This window comes from Octodon degus, unplaced genomic scaffold (genome assembly GCF_000260255.1).
Source record: "Octodon degus isolate 3935 unplaced genomic scaffold, OctDeg1.0 scaffold00018, whole genome shotgun sequence".
In the NCBI taxonomy this organism is placed as follows: Eukaryota; Metazoa; Chordata; class Mammalia; order Rodentia; family Octodontidae; genus Octodon; species Octodon degus.
The window spans coordinates 21,824,619-21,840,072 of record NW_004524594.1 but is presented as its reverse complement, the minus strand read 5'-3'; the positions used below and the strand labels follow the sequence as shown (position 1 = coordinate 21,840,072).

At 47.9% G+C, this 15,454-nt stretch overlaps 1 protein-coding gene across 3 annotated transcripts in view; it reads left to right on the top strand.

The window, feature by feature from the left end:
- The window catches only part of Bbs1 (Bardet-Biedl syndrome 1), a 19,294-nt gene extending 7,099 nt beyond the window's left edge, over positions 1-12,195 (top strand). For 2 of the 3 annotated variants that reach the window (XM_004627188.2, XM_023710605.1), the window contains exons 10-17: positions 3,052-3,172; positions 3,261-3,419; positions 4,684-4,753; positions 5,391-5,549; positions 7,928-8,061; positions 9,362-9,496; positions 10,486-10,572; positions 10,817-12,195. In XM_004627188.2, the coding sequence (XP_004627245.1) occupies positions 3,052-3,172; positions 3,261-3,419; positions 4,684-4,753; positions 5,391-5,549; positions 7,928-8,061; positions 9,362-9,496; positions 10,486-10,572; positions 10,817-10,903 (952 nt within the window). In that variant the 3' untranslated portion in view covers positions 10,904-12,195. The remainder of the gene's footprint in view (positions 1-3,051; positions 3,173-3,260; positions 3,420-4,683; positions 4,754-5,390; positions 5,550-7,927; positions 8,062-9,361; positions 9,497-10,485; positions 10,573-10,816) is intronic. The other variant, XM_023710604.1, reaches the window with a different exon arrangement.
- The last annotated feature ends 3,259 nt before the right edge of the window (positions 12,196-15,454 follow it).

Sequence of the window (15,454 nt, the reverse complement as noted above, 5' to 3'; positions counted from 1 at the left end):
CTGGCCTTAAACTGACCAGGTAGCCCAGGCTGGCCTCAAGCTTACAGTGATCCTCTTTCCAAAACTTCTCAAATGCTGAGTTTATAGGTGTGCGCCCCATGCCTATCCATATATTTTTAATTCAACAAATATTTATTAAAGCCAAGTGTGCGGGCTGGCAGGATAGCTCAGCAGACTAAGTGCCTGCTTAGGCAGGCACAGGGACCAGGGTTCAATCCCCAGCACCACATGCCATGCTGGTCCCTCTCCCAGACAGCCACTGAGACCCAGCATGGTGGCACATGCCTGTAATCTCAACACTGGGGAAGCTGAAAACAGGAGGATCACTATAAATCTGAGCTGCATAGTGAGACCCTGTACCAAATACATAAATATATATATATATTTAAGGCCAAGTGTGCTGACACGTGCCCGTAATTCCAAGATTAGGAAGGTGAAGATGGAAAGATTGTTAGTTTGAAGCCAGCCTGGTCTACAAAGCAAGATACTGTATTAGAAAAATAAACCAAAAATTGCTGAGCACCTACTGTACATTAAGCACTAAGCAAGGTATTAGGCTATATTGATACACACAATATTATAGATAAGGTCTCTGCTCTCAATGATGAAAACAGATTTTTTCTTTTTGGAGGGTGATGGGAATGGAATTCACATGCTAGGCAAGCGTGTGCACATGTGAGGCAAGCACTCTTGTTACTGAACTACACTCCAGCCCCAGAAAACACGTATTAAGTCAATAAACCCAAGTATTGCAGACTGGTCGAGTACTGTGGCTTGAAGAGATCAGGGAGGCAGTTGTTCAAAAAGTGGGGGAAGAATGTTTTAGGCAAACTCAAGGTGGGAAGGACCTGAGTGTGTGTAGCCAGTGCCTGGTAGGCAGGGAGGAGGGCGGGAGATAAGCGGACACCAGTTTTGGTTCCTGTAGAAACCAGCAGTGTTGCCAGACAGGGTTCACAGAAGTCCAAAGAAGATGATCTCAGGCAGGGTAGGACAGGTCTGACAGTTCCTGTCACAGAAAAAAATAAGTTCAGAGTGCATTGGCGAGAGGCTTAAGAGGTAAAGAAGTACACAATCAGAAGGGAATACAGTTCTGGTGCATGGTGATTAGCCCTACATTCTGGGAAGCTGAGTTAGGAAAATAACAAGAGTATGAGCCCAGCCTGGGAAATTTATCGAGACTTCGTATCAAAATGAAATATTTTAAAAGGGCTGGTGATGTAGCCTACAGTAGAGGCCCTGAGTGCAAAGCTCAGTACCACCAAAAAGAGGGTCGGGGGGCTCGTGGGGATGAGGTACATTATGGTTTGGGACTAGATATACATTTACGTATTCTGGGGTTGGAAAGCTATGGAGTCTGAATCTGTAGAAAGCTGGGGCTCATTTTGCCAGTGAAAGGCAAGGAAGGGCACGTTTTATGGGCTGATTATATATTTAAGACTTTTAGGATTTAAGAGTAGCCTAGAAGGGAAAGAAAATTGTCACTTTGGGTAACTTTGGTTGTATCCTGAAACTAGCGTCTTGAAGGTACAATTTTATAGTTTTGGTTGGTTTTTTTCTTTTGCGGAACCGGGGATTGAACTCAGATCCTTGCGTTTGCAGTCAAGCGCTTATGCTACTGAGCCATCTCCCTGGCCCCTTGAAGGTATAATTTTAAAATTGCAATTTTCTGCCAGATGTGGTGGCACCTGCCTGTAATCCCTGCATTCAGGAGGCTGAGACAGGAGGGCTACAAAGTGAGTTTAAGGCCAGTGTGAACTGCATAGTGAGATCCTGTCCCCCTCCCCCCAAAATATTGCAATTTTCTTTCTCTCAATTATTTCGGGAAAGCCAGATAGCTCAGTGGATTAAAGTGCCTGCTTAGGCAGACACAGGGACCAGGATTCAATCTCTGGCATTCTGTGCCAGCCTTCCCCCAGAGCACGCTGAGGTGGACTGAGACTGGGTGTAGTGGTGTGTGCCTATAATCCCAGCACTTGGGAGGCTAAACACGGGAGGATCACTACAAGTCTGATCTGTGTAGTGAGATGCTGTAGATCCTGTACTAAAATACATTAAAAAAATTTGTATCAATCCTTATTTCATTTTACCCTACTTCAATAGCACATTGCAGAGATTTTGGATTTTGTTTATAATGCAGTAGAAAACCACTATGGTGTTCTCATCACACCCACATAAGTCATTTACGGTTTATTTGCTTTTGTTCTACTGAGATTGAACGCAAGGCCTTTACACTGAGTTTTGGCCCCAGCCCTTTTTTAGAACTTTAATTTTGATATAGGGTCTCACTAAGTTGCTAAATTTCCCCAAGCTGGGCTCAAACTTTTTGATACTCCTGCCTCAGCCTTCCAAAGTGCTGGGATACCCAGTGTGTATCATCTTGCATGGTTTATTTACATTTTTAAAAATCTGGCTGGGTGGGGGGTGGTATGAGCCTGTGGTCTTGGCTACTTGGGAGGCTGAGACAGGAGAATTGTTTGAGCCCTGTGAGTTTAAGACCAGCTTGGACAACCTAGATATCCTATCTCAAAACAAAAGATTACTCTACCTGGTAGCGAGTGATTAGAATGAGACCCAGAGATAAGTGAGGGGTCTCACAGTTATCAGATGAGTTATGATATTGGTCCAGCCTTGATGAGGTCGGAAGGCAGGGCTCACCCCGACTTTCTGGATAAGAGAAAGAAGGCTGAGAAGCTAGGAAACTGAAAACAGTGCATTTACACGGTCAGTCTTCATCCTTTTCTGATAAACTAGTAAACTGCTTCTGTTCATTAGCACTGACTAGATAGGCCTGAGATGAGCTCACCGAGAACTCTGTTAGATGCCATGTTATCATCTACATCCCCATAGTAGGGGAAGAAGGTGGCAGAGTAGGAAAGCACATTTGATATTATCCAAGATCACACGTCTGCTAAGTGGTGGAGGTAGAAGCAATTCCAGGTCATCTGCTTTGGGCCTGGGCTCCTCCATCCAGGTTAGTCGGGGACTTAAAAGAACGACTAGGCCAGGGGAGAAGGGTTTTCTGGGGACACAATGGGGTGTCTTTGTCCACAGAGACTCCAAGCACCCTAAGTACAGCATCGAGCTGAGCATCCAGCCTGTGGGGCTTGTCCGGGTGCACAAGATCCTGGTGGTGGGCAGCACCCAAGAAAGCCTGCATGGCTTCACACACAAGGTGTGGTTTCCTCCTCCCTGCAACTCCAGCCACCCTTCCTCCCATGCTAAGCCCTGAGCCCTTGAAGACACTGGTTGTTCCCTGCCAGGGCAAGAGGCTGTGGACAGTGCAGATGCCTGCAGCCATCATGACCATGAACCTCCTAGAGCAGCACTCCCGTGGCCTGCAAGCTGTCATGGTCGCCCTGGCCAATGCAGAGGTTCGCATTTACCATGACAAGGTCTTGCTCAATGTCATCCGAACCCCGGTGAGTCCCACCTCCTGCATCCACCACTGACTCCTCCTTGCCCCAGGCTTACTCTGGGTGCTTTGCTGCCTCTGCCCACCTTACTTTGATGGGTTGCAGAAGCATCATATGTTTAAGTCACCATACTAGGGAGGAGCAGAATAACGACTAAACCCTTATTTTCAGAGATACAGTCTCAGGTGACAGCCATCCAGAGATACAACAAATTAACACACAAGGCAGATTGAAGTAGAGCAAAGCACTGAGAAAGCACAGAGGGAGCTGAGTGACTGAGAGAAAAGGGGAAGGAGATAGGTAGGGCTGGAGCTCAGGGGACACTTCCCAGAGCAAATGACAGCTCACTTGGCAAATCTGTTTACCAAGAGGATGAACGTTCTGGACAGGGAACAGCATGGGCAAAAGCTAGGAGGCGTGGAGGTTCTTGATGAAAGAATCTGGGTAGCCTGATAGGTTTGGATCAGAGATTTCTAAACTCTAACTTGTGAGTCATTGTATCAATTAAGTGGATCACAGCCAACAACATTAAAAAAAAAAAAAAAAGACAGACATTTTAGGATCCATCATGTGTGAAAGTTACAAGTGTATATAATTGTCCTGGTCCACACCATAAAGTCTGAAAGCAACTGTTGGAGCCTTAGGGTGCTGGGAAGGCAGGTGTCTCAGTTACTTTTCTCTTGTTGTTTTAGTTGTTTTTTTTTAATGTTAATTTTACTGAGAAAGAAGCAATGAGACAGTTTCAAAACAGGTTAGTAGGGCAGTTACAATAATTAATACATTGCATATTTTTGTCTTTGTATTAGTTATTCATAGTACAAGATGCAGACATGATATCTTGTCTAAACTTTTCTCTTGTTGCTGGGACAAAATACCCAACATCCACATTTAAGGAAGGAAAGGTTTATTTAGCTCACATTAGTCGAGGTTTCAGTTCATACTCAGCTGGCTCCAAGGCAGAATAGCATAAGGTGGGACCCACTGGGACTTTGTGCCTTTGAAAGACAGCAAAAGCAGCACTGCGAAGGACAGACTGGGGAGGAAGACTAGAGGGATGACTAACGAGGAGGCACCCCTAAAAGTGAGGGCCAGTGATGTTTTGTCTGGAACTGTGGGTGTGGACTTGAGGCATGAGGGGCCAGGAAGGGGTATAGGAACTGTTTCTAAGGCAGCATGACCCAAGCCTCACCCATTGTGTCTCCTAGCTGGGGCTCCATCTTGCTTACTCTGTAAGTATTTTCCCCAGCGAAGCTCTGTTGTCTCCACGTAGGACCCTGTGACCAGCCTTTGCTTTGGCCGCTATGGGCGGGAGGACAACACCCTCATCATGACTACTCGAGGTGAGGAGATTCAGACCTGGAAAGGACATGGGAGTGGCAGAGCAGTGGACAGACCTGATTTTGAGGAAAGAAGACGAAGTGGAAGTGAAGCTCAGGTGGACTCGGGTGGCCTGTCAACCCTTGTCCAGCCTGGGCCTGCCCACCATCAGGACAATTCCTCAGCAGTTTGATGTGGCTGTGACGGGCTTAGGCCCTGGACTGGGTAGTGTCTCCCTATTTACTGCAATATCGTAGCATCTGCCACTGTGCCAGGAACCCCGAAGCACTCCAGTAGTAGCTGCTAAATGAAGGAATGAACTAATGGCAGGAAATGTTTGAGACACACTTCATTCCTTCCAGAAACTGAGCTCCTGACAGGAAGACAGACATGCACAGAAACTGGGAAACAAAAGAAATGTGGGGGGCTGGAGAGATGGCTCAGTGGTCTAAAGCACCTACTTGAAACAAGCTTGGCAAAGCACAGGGACCGCGGTTCGATCCCCAGCACCACATGCCAGCCAGACCCGCCCCCTGGTGGGCTGAGCTGGCCACACACACACACAATAAATAAATGTAATAAATAAAAATAAATAAATTAAAAAAAAAAGAAATGTGGGCTGAAACTAGGGAAGATAAATATGTTTGTCCACTTCCCTAGGTGGTGGCCTGATCATCAAGATTCTGAAGCGCACAGCAGTGTTTGTAGAGGGGACAGGTGAGATGGGTCCTCCACCAGCCCAAGCCACAAAAATCAGTGTGCCCCGAAAGACTCGGCTGTATGTGGATCAGACACTGCGAGAGCGGGAGGCTGGCACTGGTGAGACTCGGTTCTTTCTCTTCCTCCTCCTTTGCAGAGTGTCCTGAGCAGCAGGACACCTTGGCCAGCTAGGCAGCTCTTGTGTCTCTAGAAGTCCAGCGACAATGATGGAGGTGTACCTGCCTTCATGTAACTGGTGATGGGTGCTGTGCTTGAGGCCTTAGAATTCAGAGAGGCAGCAGTCACTTCCAGATGCAGAAATCCTCTTGAGGAAAGTAAAAAATGGCCAAGACTCTTATTCTACTCATTCATTCACTCACTCATTCATTCATTCTTTATGATTGTGCCAGGTGCCTGCCCTGAATTAGGCTACTTTACCTTGAGAGCGTAGCCCACCTGGCCCGCTTAATGTTATGACAGGTATAGAAGGAGATTCTGCCAAGGCCACAGGGGCACCCAAGCAGGAGTAAGGAGTTTCACTTGGGAAACAAAGACTTCAGAGAGAGGTGACTTGACTTCCACCAAAAGATGATCACAGGCCTACCAGACAGCAGGAAGGGCTAGAGTAAGGGCACAGGACCTTGATTCAAGCAATTGTCTCCCGCGTAGCTGTGGATACAGTGCCAAGGGCTAAGAAGGTAGGTCGGAGCCGGCTTGCAATGGTCCTGAAATACAAAGCGAAGTTCAGGCATGTTGTTCAGGAAGTGTGGACCAGACAAAGATTTTAAGCAGAAAAATACAGTAACTCAGCCAGCTCTGTTGTTGAAAGAGGTATTGGTCTTAGTTTGAAGGAAAAATAAAATAAGACAGAGAAAATAGCAGGATTTTATGGCAAAATAATGGATAGTGTCAGAAAAAAAGCTCAGTGGTAGAATGTTTAAGGCCCTGGATTCAGTCCCCACCACCAAAAATAAAAAAAGTAGAAAGTTCTGTGAGATGAACAGATATAGGCTATTAAAAAATTGTAAGCTTTTCTATGTACAGTACAGGTAATATCCAGTTAGCAAGCATAATGGGAAAAGGCTCTGTTCACAGTAGCAGAGAAACCCCTAGAAATAAATAACCAGAAAATATACAAAGTTTTATTAATAAAATTATGAAAATTGTCTTCAAGAACATGAAAGACTACCTCATTATCTAAAGGGAGAGGCTGGGGCTGGGGTGATAGCTCAGTAGAATAAGCGCTTGCCTGGCAAGTGCAAGGGCCTGAGTTCAATCCCCACTACCGCTAAATAAATAAATAAATAAATAAATAAATAAATAAATAAATAAATAAAGTGGACAGGCTTGGGGATGGAGAGATAGCTCAGTGGTCTAAGTGCTGCCTGGCAAGTGCAAGGACCCTGGTACCACATGCTGTACCAGCCCCAGAGCCCCCGGCACACCATGCTGTGCCAGCCACTGAAACTGGGTGTGGTGGGACATGCCTGCAATCCCAGCACTGGGGAGGCTGAGACAGGCGCATCATTATAAGCCTGAGCTGCATAGCAAGACCTTGTACCAAATAAATAAATAAATTATTTTTTTAAAAAAATTTAAAGGGAGAGGCTTATCAAGTCGCATGGTGGAACAACCTAATGTCATAAAGCTATTTATTCTTCCAGAATTAATTAATCTAGGATTACCAGATTACAGAGAAAATCCTGATGGGGTTTTTATAACTGTTTGATCAGTTGATTCTAGAATAAATAGAAGCTAGGTATGGGCTGTGCCCTTGTAATTGCAGCAAGGGCTAAAACAGGAGGATTACAAGGAATGATTTTCACACTGGGGACAGGGAGAGCTCTGGAGGCAGACTTGAGGAAGGTCATCTCTTGGCAGTAGTTACTGTGGAGGTGATGTGAAGTGATTTGAAGGGCAGGAATGCAAAGACTGAGGCAGGACAGCTAGGCTACCTTCTGTAGTGTTGCACTTGAGATGTTGACGGACCTCCAGGTGGAGAGGACAAAGCAGTTAGAAGCAACAGGCAGGCACAGGTGCCGGCGGGCTTCTGGGGACACAGCACACGATACTGAGTGTGGCCCAGGGGAGCCCTTTGGCTGTGAGAACAGTAAGGTCCCTGCCCTCGGGAGATGGTGCTTGTAGCTCTTTGGGTTGGTCAGAGCCAGGACAGAACCTAGATTGTACAGGGGAGGAAGATGCAAAATGAGAAGCGAATCGACCCCAAGACTGCAGGGAACTCCAGCAGGGGCCTGGGATTGTGTAGGCAGTGGAATAATGGGAAAACCAGGCAGTAGTAGGATGTGGTCCACAGTGCCCATCATTGCCAGGCCAGGCCTCTGGGCCTGGGTCCTCCTCGTCCCCACATTCCCAGCCTCTGTGAGCTCTGCTGCCTGCTGCCCTTTCCTCTTATTACCCCACCACCGCAGCCTAAGCGGGGGGACCCTTCCCTGCTGCTGCCTCTCCCTCCAGCCTCAGCCTTTGTGTCCCCTCGTTAGGCATGCACCAGACCTTCCAGACAGACCTCTACTTGCTACGCATCCGGGCTGCCCGTGCCTATGTGCAGGCTCTTGAGTCCAGCCTGACCCCCCTGTCAGCCACATCCCGAGAACCTCTCAAGCTGCATGCTGTGGTGAGTACTCAAGTGTGAGCTGGCAAGATCACATGGCAGAGATCAGGGTAGGTGGGAACCCCCACCATAGTTACACCCCAGAATCAATGTCAAGCTAGCCAATCTCTGTGCACCCTTCTCACTGTCACACAGACCCAGGGAGCGAGTTCCATGTCCTCCTGTGGTTGCTGCTCTCATCTTCTCACCCTCCTGTTCTGCCCTCTCCTGCAAGTGGCCACAGAGGTGGACACAGTCTCCAGCTCCCCTTTTCCAGTGTGCCTCTGATAGACCCCAGATTTGGAGCAGGAAACAGAGTAGTCATCTTGGGACATTTTTTCCTAGGAGCCAGGAAAGATCCTCATGGCCATGGTACGAGGAAGACAATTACACACTTTAATAGCCACAAGGTAGCCCAAGGTATTAGCACTGCCTAGTACAGGAAAGGGCCACTTTGACCTGATCCCAGAATCCTGAGGCATATGCAGATAGAAGGGAGAAGAAAGAGCCCACTCACACCCAGATATCAGTGACCTCTAGGTCCACAGGGCTCCAACCAGCTCTCAGTGGGTTCCTGAGTGTCATCTGATCCACTCAGGGTTTTGACTGGCCCTTTCCCTCAAGAGAGCAGACAGAGAATAGGAAATAAAAAGCAACTCAAGCTATGAGGGAGAAAATGGCATCACTGAGGCCACCAGGATGAGAGTGAGAAGGAGAACAGGCCTTAGGGAGCAGGTGGAGGCAGCCGTGAGCACACTGGAGGGAGTGGGCTCTGCCTTTGACTTGCTGAGTAGTCTCCATCAAGGCCCTTCCCACTTCTGGGTCTTTGCTGACCTTCTGGACTCCTGTGCATTTTTTTTTTTTTCTTAAATGTATTTAGTACAGGGTCTACAGGGCCTCACTGCATAGATCAGACTTGTAGTGATTCTCCTGTTTTCAGCCTCCCAAGCACTGGAATTACAGGTGCATGCCACCATGCCCAGTCTCAATTGCTGCTTCAGCATGCCCTGGGAGTGGGGCTGGCACAGCATGCTGGGGATTGAACCCCGGCTGTTGTGCTCTGCCTAGGCAGGTGCTTTAGTCCACTGAGCTATCTGGCAGGCCCTCCTGTGCATTTTTTTTTTTTTCCGGAGCCAGGGATTTAACTCAGGCCCCTGCACTTGCCAGGACCTCCTGTGCATTTTGAGAGACAGATGGGCCAAGTGTTGAAGCGTTTGGAGGGCATGGATTGAGGACACTAATGAGGAAGCATCAGGCAGGGCTCCTTGTGTTCAATGCCCAGGGCCACCCGGTCTTAAAGGACTTTTCCACCACTGCTCCACAGGTGCAGGGCCTAGGCCCCACCTTTAAACTTATACTGCACCTGCAGAACACCTCAACTACCCGGCCTGCACTGGGGTTGTTGGTCTGCTTCCTGTACAACGAGGAGCTCTATGCCCTACCCCGGGCCTTCTTCAAGGTACTGGACCAGCCTCACCGAGGCATGGGGTAGACAAACTGGGGTGGGACACTGATTAGATACCACCACGCCAACCAGGTTGTGATGTGCTTAGCAGCTGGCCAGCAGGCTGACTTTCTAGCCAGAAAGCAGGCTTAGCCGGGCAGGTATCTGGTGAAATCACCAGGCCCTGCCTCTGCTGCCATTTTCCCAGCCTGAGAGCTTAGGGAGCCAGAGAAGGTGCAGGGAAAACAGCAGAGCCTGGGTTCTCCCTCCTTTCCAGTCTGCCAGGGACCAGCAGGCCCCAGAGCTCACCCAGATTCCCAGCTGTTTCTGACACAGCTAGTAGCTTCCTACCATTCCAAAGAGAATCTCCATGGAATGAAAGGGCTAGCCCCCCAACCCTACACCAAGCCCCTGTTTGACCCTGTCTTAGTCACTTTCTTATTTCTGAGACCCAGTAGCTGACACCCACAACTTAAACCTGCCTCATAGTTTATAGAGGTTTCAGTCTGTAGCTGGCTAGCTCCAAGGCAGGAAGGCATGGTGGAATGGCCTCGGCGGAGAGGAGCTGCTAAAGTCATGGTAGACAGGAAACAGAATAAAAGGAGAAGCTGGGGAGGAAGATAAACCCTTCCAGGCCACACCCCCAGTGACTGCCTCTTCCAACCAGACCGCACCTCTTTCACCAATCACCTTCCCAAAGCCCCACCTATTCCATTAGGTTCTTGTGACAGACACATAGATACAAACCATAACAGACCCCAAGTAAGTAGAGCAAAAACTAAGACTCTAGAACATAAAAGAGATAGCCATAGTCTTGGTAGGAGTCAAGAAGTCTAGGTTTAACCACAGATGGGCCATATGGGCCTAGAACGTTCACTCAGACACCCTGCATTGGCTCTTCTGGAGCCAGCTGGTCATCCCTGCCCACCCTGAGGTCAGCTCAGACAGTGGACATGATCCGGGTATGAGGACTGATTTTCTTACCTGTATATCCCCAAATCTAGGTCCCCTTGCTGGTACCAGGGCTCATCTACCCTCTGGAAACCTTTGTGCAGAGTCTCAGTAACAAGGGCACCTCAGACATTATCAGGGTAGGTTGTCTGTTGGTACTTCTCAGAAGACATGTGGGACCCTAGGGTGGATGGAAAGGGCAAACATGGATAAAGCCCTCAGGGCTTGGGCAGTGGGGGTGGGGGTCTTCACAGTCCAAGCCTCTTTGGCAGGACCCCAATGGCCCATCATCAGGCTAGTGCACATCGGATCTGACTTTGCAGGGAGTAAATGTGAGGGTGCCGAGGTGCATGCCTCTTGCTGCCATGGGTGTCTTCTGCATAGGTGCTGGTTCTCCGAGAAGGTCAGAGCACGCCCCTGCTAAGTGCCCACATCAGCATGCCTGTGAGTGAGGGGCTGGCAGCCGCCTGAGCCCTGGGCCAGTGATCAAGGGCCTATGGAATGGAGCCTGCAAGGTCCAGCCACTTCTACTGAGCTGGGCATGTTCATTGGCCCTAGGCCACAGCAGGGTGCTGGGCCCAGCTTCCTGTTCCTCTCCCAAGCAGCCCCTTGCTCACCTCTTCTACCAGTGGGCCTGTAGCAGTAGGTCATTAAATACCCAGAAGGCTCAGCGCTTCCCCCTGAGGACTTGCCGAGCACTGTGCCCCTGAGCTCCTGCAGCCCACCACACTCCCCAGCTAAAGCATACTGGATCCCAAGGAAGTTCTCTGAGGTAGTCCAGGTGAGACAAGGAGAGGCCAGCCCTTCTTTCCATGTCCCTTAGGCACACTGCTCATCTACTGCAGACCAAGACATGAGGGCAAGGGCCTGAGAAAAGCAGAGTACCTCCCTGAGTGAGACATAGCCCCTTGCCCCCACTGAGGTTACAGAGGCCTGGCTGCTGTTAGCTCAGCCTATAGGCAAAGTGGGAGCTCTGGTCTCCCTCCTGTGCTGAGCCAGAGGCCCAAGGAATACCCACCTTCCCATAAGGAACTTTTCTAAAGTCTTGAACTCAATTACCACTTCAGATTTCAGAGGTCCAACAAAAGTAGTCAAAGGAGGAAGTACAGGAGGGCAGGGAATGCCTATGTGGGGAGCCAGTAGCCCCAGCTCCAAAGATCATCTAGGTGTGTTCCTGACCTGATGCTCATGCCAGGAGAGCAACCCTGGAGAGGAAGGCCAAGGCAGACAGCAGAGATGGGACCAGCAGCACCAGGAGAGGTATTTCTGGGTCCCGGAAGGTGGCCCAGAAGACAGAAGCCCAGAAATATCCATTAGGATGCTCTTCTGAACCCTAGACCCAAATCAATCTTGTGTGCCGAAAATGGCAGTCAGAGTGTAAGGAATTTAGCTCAAAAGACATCCACGAGGGGCATCAAGTTAAATTGAAGACTCAAAGGTGCATATCTAGAATCAGAGATCCTCAATCCTGGCCCTTGCACCTTGTCCCTACTAAGTATCTGGCCATCCTAAGCCACTTGGGAGCCAGGAGCCCTGTTCCCTGGAAGCTTGTACCATTTCCAGGATGACCAGATGTGTCTTGAGGTATGGTACACAGCTCAGGCTTGCAGCAAGTGACCACATCCTTGTGGGGTTCAGTCTCCTCTCATGTAAACTAAGGCAGTTTAGCTAGATGATTTCTAAACTGTTTTTAGCTCTAATTTCTTTGGGTTTGTTGGTTTGGTTTGGTTTTGCTTTGGCAGAACCAGGGATTGAACTCAGACCCTTGCACTTGCTAGGGACGTCCTTATTCCACTGAGCCATCTCCCTGGCCCCCAAGCTCTAATTCCTTACGAACTCAGCAGCCCCTCTGGAGAAATGAGGAATTAGCCCAGAAAGGTGACAGTTGGCAGGAAAAACTATATAGCTTTTGTTCTCAAGCTTTGGTCCTGAGATGGCCACTTCCCCCAGTAATACCACTCAGTGTGCCTGAGACACAGGGACCAGGAGGACACAGCCCACCCTGGTGTTGACCCTCCCAAAGAATGAATTCAGCTAAGTTAAGAGAGGCAAGGGAGTGTCAGGCATGGTGGCACATGCCTCCAGTCCCAGCCTCTTGGGAGGCTCAATCACTTTGAGTCCAGGAATTCAACAACATGGAAACTTAGCAAGACCCTAGTTCAAAAAGCAAACTGCCAGGCATGGTGGTGCATACCTGTCATTCAGCTATCGGGGAAGCTGAAGCAAGAGGATCGCAAGTTCATCAGTTCAGAGTCAGCCTGGGCAACATAGTCTATGTCTCAATGTAAAAATTTTCAAAAGGGGGCTGGGATGTAACCCAGTGATAGGATCCTTGCATACCATTTGAGAAGCCCTGCATTCAGTCTCCACCACTGCAAACAGAGGCAATAGATCTAGACCAAAAAAAGCCTGTGCGCTTCCTCCCTACACTGCCCAGCCACTCACAGACACAGGTCATCTAGGTGAGGTGAGGATGGCAGAGGGCTTCTGTATCTGCTGAAGTGCAGTTGGAACAAGCAGACAGTAGAACCTGGAAATGGAAAGGTGTGGAGTGCAAGGAGGGGAGGAGCGTCGCTGTCACATCTCAACCTAACCTGCTGGAACTGGTGATAGTGGCAGCAGGTTGGGGAACAGATGACCTTACAATCCATTTCACCCCACTCAAGCTATGAACTGTGTGAACTCAACAAAAAGGTCTGATCAGGTAGCTCCTCCTGGCTATTCATGGTGATGGAAGGGACCTACCCAGCACCTGACAAGAATTTACATATGAATTGCGCTTCATGGACAAGTGTACATAGAACATGAAACAATGTGTGATACCCAGTGAGAGCACCAGGCAGTTGTGCACATTAAAATGAGAAGAGTTGGGGTTTTTCTGTTGGTTTTGTTTTTAGTAATTTTAAAATAAGCATCTACTTGGTAAGACGGAATTAGACAGTTCATAACAACCAAGCTCTGGGCTGGGGATATAGCTCAGTAGCATAAGCACCTACCCAGCAAGCACAAGGTCCTGAGTTGAATCCCTGGTACCTGGGGGGGGGAAGGAAAAAAAAGCTCCCCTCATTCCCTGGGATGGCTCACCTGCAACAGTTACTTCCAGTTCTTTTAGCTATTTATAAACTAATGTGAATATACTACTTTTCTTATTTATGAATCTTAGATATCTGCTAACAATAGGGATTGTCATAGGTGAGGCTTTCTCTCTTGAAATAGTAGATCATGTTTAATTCATGTATATGAACTGTGTGAAAAATGTATGTAAATATTACTATGTAAGTTGTCCATTGCAAAGCCAAGAATTAGGCTATAAATAAGCTTCTTTGAACTTTTAAATTTTTCATGAAGTAATTGCCTATGTTTCTTTCACTTAGGTTTTTTGTCTTCTGTGGGTTTTTTGGGGGGGTTGCTTGTTTGTTTCGAGATAGGGTCTCACTGTGTAGTTGAGGCTGGCCTTGAACTCGCTTATGTAGCCCAGGCAAACCTCAAACAGTGAATCAATCTTCCTGCCTCAGGCTCCTGAATGCTGGGATTACTGGTGTGCACCACCACACCTGGCCTTCACTTCATTTTTTAACACACCAGTTATTCATCCTTTCCCCCTCCAGTCTGACAGTTGCCCACATACACACAACACTTCTCTCCACCTCCTGCTTCCTTGAGGGCTGTCTGCGCTAAAGAATTAGCTGTCCCTCTCCATGTGTAGATACCCTGATTCTTGGGGTCCAGGTCATCTTAGTTCACCTTTGTCTGGTGAAATATACCAACCATATGTTCTTTACAAGGTTTTTAAGAGGTTAACATTTTATGGCACTGCTTATCTGAACATTTCTTGAGATATATATATATATAGTACTTAGGACCATAAAACTTGAAGTTGGAAGTCATTTTTCAGGCTTCTGTATCATTCCTGCTTCTGATTATCTTTTTTCTCTCAGATGTCCTGAATGTTGTGACATGTGTGACTTTTTGTCATTCTTTCTTGTGCAACAGAGACAGATGTGCATCCTTCAGGCCCAGGACATTGTATTGCAGTTGTTTGTTGGGTCATTTCATCCTCTCAATTTTCTGTCCTCTCTGGAACTCTGGTTAAACTCAACATCTTTTTTTTTTTTTAAATTTATGATAGGGTGTCAGGATGTACATGGTCTCACTATGTAGATTGGATTTGTAGTGATCCTCCTGTTTTCAGTCTCTGAAGCACTGGGATTACAGGCGTGCACCACTACACCCAGTCTCAGTCTGTCTCAGTGCGCCCCAGAGGCTGGGCTGGCATGGCACGCTGGAGATCAAACCCTGGGCGGGCTGTGCTCTGCCAAAGCAGGCACTTCAGTCCACTGAGCTCTCTGGCCAGCTCAAACCCATCTTATAAAAGGCCATTCATCCCTGGGACCAAGGTGGTCCTGATTTCTTTCTTCTCTTATGTTTTGGTTCTGCTGAGTTTTACTAGTCTTCCTCTGTCTGTGTCTGTCTGTCTGTCTGTTTCTGTCTCTCCCTGTCTCTGTCTCTCTCTGTCTCTGTCTCTCTCTCTGTCTCTCTCACTGTCTCTCTCAGGATTTTACCATGTAGTCTAGGCTAACCTTGAACTTTCAGCCTCAGCCTAATACATGCTGAGATTACAGGCATGCGCCACCACAGTGGGCTGATCAGCTTTTCTGAACTTTTAAAATTTTTGTTGTTATTTTTCAATTTTTTGGTTCTTGGTTCAGTCTTATGGTATCTTTTCAAAAATGTATTTTCTCTCTTACCTGAGATTATCTTTTTATTTTACCAGATTTTATTTTACTAGTATTTCCGAGTTTTAACTTTTTGTTTTCCAAGGTATTTCTTTGTTACTCCAAGATGGGGGTAACAGAGGACCTTAAAGATTTCACACGCTCAGTATAAATTAAACCACTCCACCTTCATCTCACAAGAATCAGCAGAGGAAACTTTCTATGATGGGTAAAAGGGGTGGGGAGACCTCTTCTGAGTTTGTTGCTGGGAATCAAGCCCAGGGCCTTGTGCATGCTGAGTATCTTA